This window comes from Lolium rigidum, chromosome 5 (assembly GCF_022539505.1).
Source record: "Lolium rigidum isolate FL_2022 chromosome 5, APGP_CSIRO_Lrig_0.1, whole genome shotgun sequence".
Taxonomy (NCBI): Eukaryota; Viridiplantae; Streptophyta; class Magnoliopsida; order Poales; family Poaceae; genus Lolium; species Lolium rigidum.
The window spans coordinates 175,981,047-175,987,575 of record NC_061512.1 but is presented as its reverse complement, the minus strand read 5'-3'; the positions used below and the strand labels follow the sequence as shown (position 1 = coordinate 175,987,575).

At 45.8% G+C, this 6,529-nt stretch overlaps 1 protein-coding gene across 1 annotated transcript; it reads left to right on the top strand.

The window, feature by feature from the left end:
* Positions 1-460: 460 nt before the first annotated feature.
* LOC124656740 lies at positions 461-2,446 on the top strand. The gene is made up of 3 exons (XM_047195432.1): positions 461-755; positions 880-1,112; positions 2,081-2,446. The coding sequence occupies exons 1-3, from the start codon at positions 464-466 to the stop codon at positions 2,444-2,446; spliced, it is 891 nt and encodes a 296-aa protein (XP_047051388.1). The 5' UTR covers positions 461-463.
* Positions 2,447-6,529: the final 4,083 nt, after the last annotated feature.

Genomic DNA, 6,529 nt, shown 5'->3' with positions numbered 1-6,529 from the left:
AGATTAGGATTATTGACGGGAATAGAGACGGTAACCAAAGATTGTACCGACGAAAATAAAGGGAGGGCCAAAACCAACCAGCATACCGCACCAAGCGCAAGTCTACAGGAAAAAAAGGTACCTGGCTGATATTTACGGGCGAGTCGTATTACCACTAGCAACGAGCGATAAATAGTGCCTGGGCTTTTTAGTTATTGGTCTTTCTTTATTGACCACGATCCGCGTGGGCGTGGCATGGTACAGGTATATGCATCCTAACCCGGCCGTATCCGTGGTGTATTCAGCAAAGACCAGGGTAAGCCTGAGTTATATAAAGCGGCCGAACCCTAGTCTATCGCTAGCGCTTGGCTGCGCACCCACCGCCATCAAAAATCGGACGAACAAGTTCTTTCCTCCGAGAAAACAGAGACGAGCATCGACGGCATAGGTAAAAACCCTCTTCCTCTTGGAGGAGCAGGAGAAGATGGAAGGGGAATCATCTAGTTCTGGGGAGCAGCAGGTGCCGAGGATCCAAGACTCAACATTAAAATCGGGTCGAACTGTCGAGGATCCGTTTCTCGACTTCTTCCTGGATTTGCCCTTCGCCTCCGCCGATCTCGATGAGTACATCAAAGAGGATATCATTAACAGGGGCAAATCGGCCGAGCAGATAGCCAATGAGGAGGAGATGGCCTACGAGGAGAAGAAATTCACTTCGTACCGTAGGTGCTGGGAAGATCACTGGAAACCAGTTTACGGATCCTTCCTAGACATGAGTGAGTAGATAGCTCGTGTCTCTCAATCATGCGTGGGTGCATTGCTTTTGATCCATTCATGCATATGTTACTACATTGGTCTACGGTACATGAACTAATTCCTTTTGGTGCTTGGTGTTTGCAGCGGTTATCAGTCCTATGCACTTTACACACTCAACACCTGGACGTGGCCTACATGATGCCGCCTGCTTTGCGCCCACCTTGCAGATCTTCACACTCAGACTCGCGGGAATAAAAGGTGGCCTCGAATGGCCACTGTCTGTGTACGGCGTGGTTGCTGCACGCGACGATGTTGATCACAATCGTAACCTTCTCTTCTCTTGCAATAGAAGCGAGTCTCAAAAACTCGATCAAGATGTACGCATGCTACTCCCTCAACTTTTTAGATCTCACTGCATAACGACTACTGCATGGTTCTTCTCATATACACTAAAAATGTTACTGTCAGCTCAAATATTGCTAGCTAGTATATTTCTAATCCCTCTGTTTATAACTATATAATGGGTTTATCCGCGTTCTGAATTTAGTCAAATTCAAACTTTGACCAATAATAGAAGAATAAATATAAAAATTTATAATACCAAATGCATATAATGTAGATAAAGTGTGGTAGCATTTAAAAACAGGTGGAGTATACATTAATCATTTCCTACACTTCTTAGTGTGCAAGTGTGGCAGCATTTTTTCCTCTAAAGATCGACTGCCTATAACTACTACTGCATGGTTCCTCTCTCTAACATGTTTTTATCAGCTCAAATATTGCTACCTACATTTATACCACCGAATCTTTTCCTATACTTTTTTATGTACGTTTCTCTTAGTGTGCAAGTGTTGTACTCCCTTCGGTACAAATTAGTGGACTCAACTTTATCTAGATATGCATGCATCTAGTCTAAACACTTAACTAGATACATACTCCCTCCGTCCCAAAATGTAAGGCGCATAAGATTTAGCCAAAAGTCAATATCTTCTAAGTTTGACCAAGTTTATACGAAAAAATATGGATATCTACAATATCAAATGGATATTTTGAGAAACTATACTTTCTGGCGAATCTATTGATATTGATTTGGCATTGTGAATATTTATATTTTTACGTATAAATTTGATCAAACTTAAAATATGTTTACTTTTGACTAAAGCTTAGGCGCCTTACATTTTGGGACAGAGGGAGTACCAATCTAGATAATGTTAAGTCCATTAATATAGACTTGAGGGAGTAACATTTCTTTTGATCGGATATTCTGTTTGTTTGTTTGAAAGTAGAGTATGCTTTATAATTCCAGGGTTTCTGGTACTAACAGGATGATGGGTGACACTTGCAGGATCCTTTTTTCCGCTTGGTTGGCCCATCTCGTGCCATTTTGTTCACGGATCATGTTAAATTTGAAGTCCAACTACGAGTAAAAGGTACGACAGTGTCTCAAGATAGAGCATTGATCAGTGCTTTCTACCACTACACCGGAGGGTATTATCCAGGTGTGAAAACCATTTGCTTTGAGAACTGCTTCTGCACAACAGAGTTATGCATGGAGCGAATTGAACAAACTGTCCAGGCCACTGTCTTGAGTGTCCGTGTCAAAAATGGGCCATGGCCTTTCGAATATGGCGGTGAAGTGGCTTGCTTCTCACCGTCGTATAATACTTGCTCCATCGTCTATGAATGTTGTGCTGCTTGCTTCTCGTGGTAGACCAATGCCCAAGGGTTCAGATGGTTACCTCCATCTATCAAGAAATGTTGTGTCTGTCGAAGTGAGAGGAAGCCTAACATTTTTCATACGTGCCTACTCTCAGTCTGGTGAGATTGCAGCACAAGGTCAGGTTCGCTTCATGCCCAAAGATTGCAATATAAGTAGTATGGCATGTTCCTTTGGCGATCCTAAGGTGGAGGTGGAGATATTTGTTGCTTGGTCCGCTCTTGTTTCCGATAAGAGTCAGATTGCGGCAGAAGGGGGGGTGTTTGAAATTTTTAAAGAACAAGGATGGATGTTTGAAGATTCTAAAAATGTAATGTGAGCTCACTGTGTTGGGATCTTGAATGTTGAAGATGATGGCGTGACAAACCTTGAACGATTTAGCTATATTGTATATTCTGGCAACTATCTGTGCATGTACTATGACTTGTATGTTAAGCATCTTTCTGGGATTGTGTATGGTTGATTATCCGTTTTGCTGTTGTTACCAGGCTTTAGTTTTATTTGAGGTTTTTTTCTTGTTTTTTTACAATTAAAATGAGTTGGGTGTGGTATGGTCCTATGGGAGGTGTTCGAAGTTTTTAAAGAACAAGGATGGATGTTTGAAGGTTCTAAAAATGTAATGTGAGCTCACTGTGATGGGGTCTTGAATGTTGAAGATGATGGCGTGACAAACCTTTAACGATTTAGCTCTGCACGTCCCTTTCGTTGCTTGTGACGTGTCGCTTGTTGGGTCCTACCGGGGCATTGCTTGTCGCGCTGGAGCGGTGCAAGCGCCGGGGTACGCGAGGTCGGTTCGCGCTGACTTGAGTTTTGACCGCGAGGCCAGTCTCCGCCCTCTGCTGTTTGGTATGGCCAATGTCTCTCTTTGCCCAGCGGTGCTCCTCTGCCTCCTCGGTGTCCAACCGGTGCTGCCGCGCCTTCTTCGCGGCCGTGGCCACTGCTCCCACTGTCTGTGCGGCTAGGAGATCCTTGCTACCTGATCTGGTTTGCTCTCCCATTCATTTCTCCTGCATTTTTCTTCTATGTTGTTGTTGGAGGGTTGTTCCGCCTATGCCGGCCACCGTGGGTGGTTGCCCTGTGGGTGTTTGGTTTCGTTCCGTGGCCTGTCGCTTCCTTGCGTCGCTACAGATTGATTCGTCTTCTATTGTTTTGATTTGGGATGGTTTGGGGGCGACTTCGATTTGCGCTTGGATTCGATTTGCGTGGGCGGCGGTTTTCCATGCGCGTGGGCGCATATGCTTGAGTGGATTTCTGGTCGGTTTCTCGATTTTTTTTTCAAGTACGCGCAGGAGATCTGTGTGTTTTGTATTAAGCTCGAGGGGGAAAAGGACAACGTCCAGTACATAGAGAGAACTTGCGCCAGGCGTCCACAGACGGAGCCGGTCACACCACCCATCCAAGCAGAGGCTACTCCTCCCCCTGGTGTCTACCTAAACCACGACTAGAAAGCCACAGATGCCACTCCTCTCTAATCCAGCGACCAAGCTCGTGAAGGCTGGTTTCGATGTTGTCGTAAACGCACTACAGGAATGGCCGGAGACGCCGACGGCCAGAGTGTACGCCGACGGCCAAATGTCGGGGCCGTCGGCGTACGGCCTCGTCGGGGCAGCTCGGAGCACCGACCGTCGGCGTAAGCATGCCGTCGGCATAGAGGAGGCTACGCCGAGGCTGCCATCGGCGTCTACCTGGCCCTCGGCGTAGGCACCATCATAGCTCCTGCTCCATCCGCGACGCGACGGCGCGCTCACGGCGTCAGGTAAGACGCCGAGGGCTACCCTCAGCATAGGGCATGCCCCTCCTATGCCGACGACAACCCTCGGCATATGTTTTATTTTTATTATTTTTATTTAATTTTTTCTCTCTCATATTACTTTATATTATGTTTCTATTATTTATTTACTAGTCTGCATTATGTAAAAATGGATCTATTTTTTAAGAGTTGGTAGATGACATATATATGTCCCACGACTGAAGCTATTCGCAGACGGGTCAACCGGTGCCAGTAGGCCCAACATCTGCTATCGATGTACATATGTGCTAAAACAAAGGAAAAAGTCCATTGCTAACCCTAACCCTAACCGAGGCCATTCCCTCCCTAGGATTTCCCGCATCTGCGGGTCAACTTTCTATTTTGCGAACATTTTGGTAACCCTAAACCTCACCCGGATCCTAACCCTAACCCTAGGGTAGATCTGCGGGGTCCACATGTACCTATTGTAGGATAACGTTGCATAGAAAACAAAAAATTTCCTACCGCGAACACGCAATCCAAGCCAAGATGCAATCTAGAAGACGGTAGCAACGAGGGGGTATCGAGTCTCACCCTTGAAGAGATTCCAAAGCCTACAAGATGAGGCTGTTGTTGCTGCGGTAGACGTTCACTTACCGCTTGCAAAAGCGCGTAGAAGATCTTGATCACGATCGCTTCCGGCGCCACGAACGGGTAGCAACTCCGTACTCGGTCACACGTTCGGTTGTTGATGAAGACGACGTCCACCTCCCGTTCCAGCGGGCAGCGGAAGTAGTAGCTCCTCTTGAATCCGACAGCACGATGGCGTGGTGTCGGTGGCGGTGGAGAACTCCGGCGGAGATTCGCTAAAGCTACGCGGGAGATATGGAGGAGAGGGGGGCGGCTAGGGTTTTGGAGGGGGTGGCCGGCCACTTCAATGGGGTGGCCAGCTTGTGGTCTTGGGTGGCCGGCCCCCTCCCTTGGCCCCTCATTATATAGGTGGAACCCCAAGTGTTGGACTCCAAGTCTTCGAATAAGACCCGAAACCAAAACCTTCCATATGAAAAGGAAACCTACCTAGGGTGGGAATCCCACTTGGGGTGGGATTCCCCCTTCCATATGGGGGTGGCCGGCCCCCTAAGGGGAGTCCACTTGGGACTCCTCCCCCACTAGGGTTGGCCGGCCATGGAGGTGGAGTCCCACCGGGACTCCACCTTCCTTGGTGGTTTCTTCCGGACTTTTCTAGAACCTTCTAGAACCTTCCATAGAACCTTCCGCATCATTTTAATTCACATAAAATGACATCCTATATATGAATCTTATTCTCCGGACCATTCCGAACTCCTCGTGATGTCCGGGATCTCATCCGGGACTCCGAACAAATATTCGAACTCCATTCCATATTCAAGTTCTACCATTTCAACATCCAACTTTAAGTGTGTCACCCTACGGTTCGTGAACTATGCGGACATGGTTGAGTACTCACTCCGACCAATAACCAACAGCGGGATCGGGAGATCCATAATGGCTCCCACATATTCAACGATGACTTTAGTGATCGAATGAACCATTCACATATAATACCAATTCCCTTTGTCACGTGATATTTTACTTGTCCGAGGTTTGATCTTCGGTATCACTCTATACCTTGTTCAACCTCGTCTCCTGACAAGTACTCTTTACTCGCACCCGTGGTATGTGGTCTCTTATGAACTCATTCATATGCTTGCAAGACATTAGACGACATTCCACCGAGAGGGCCCAGAGTATATCTTTCCGTCATCGGGATGGATAAATCTCACTGTTGATCCATATGCCTCAACTCATACTTTCCGGATACTTAATCCCACCTTTATAACCACCCATTTACGCAGTGGCGTTTGGTGTAATCAAAGTACCTTTCCGGTATAAGTGATTTACATGATCTCATGGTCATAAGGACTAGGTAACTATGTATCGAAAGCTTATAGCAAATAACTTAATGACGAGATCTTATGCTACGCTTAATTGGGTGTGTCCATTACATCATTCATATAATGATATAACCTTGTTATTAATAACATCCAATGTTCATGATTATGAAACTAATCATCCATTAATCAACAAGCTAGTTAAGAGGCATACTAGGGACTTCTTTGTTTGTCTACATATCACACATGTACTAATGTTTCGATTAATACAATTATAGCATGATATATAAACATTTATCATAAACATAAAGATATATATAATAACCACTTTATTATTGCCTCTAGGGCATATCTCCTTCAGTCTCCCACTTGCACTAGAGTAAATAATCTAGATTACATTGTAATATACCTAACACCCATGGCATTCTGGTGTTGGTC

Excerpts from the sequence above, each read along its gene's own strand:
- LOC124656740 (XM_047195432.1), top strand. The coding sequence starts at position 464 with ATGGAAGGGGAATCATCTAGTTCTGGGGAGCAGCAGGTGCCGAGGATC. Across the intron at positions 756-879 it reads CGGATCCTTCCTAGACATGA|CGGTTATCAGTCCTATGCAC; the intron begins GTGAGTAGATAG and ends TGGTGTTTGCAG. Across the intron at positions 1,113-2,080 it reads CTCAAAAACTCGATCAAGAT|GATCCTTTTTTCCGCTTGGT; the intron begins GTACGCATGCTA and ends TGACACTTGCAG.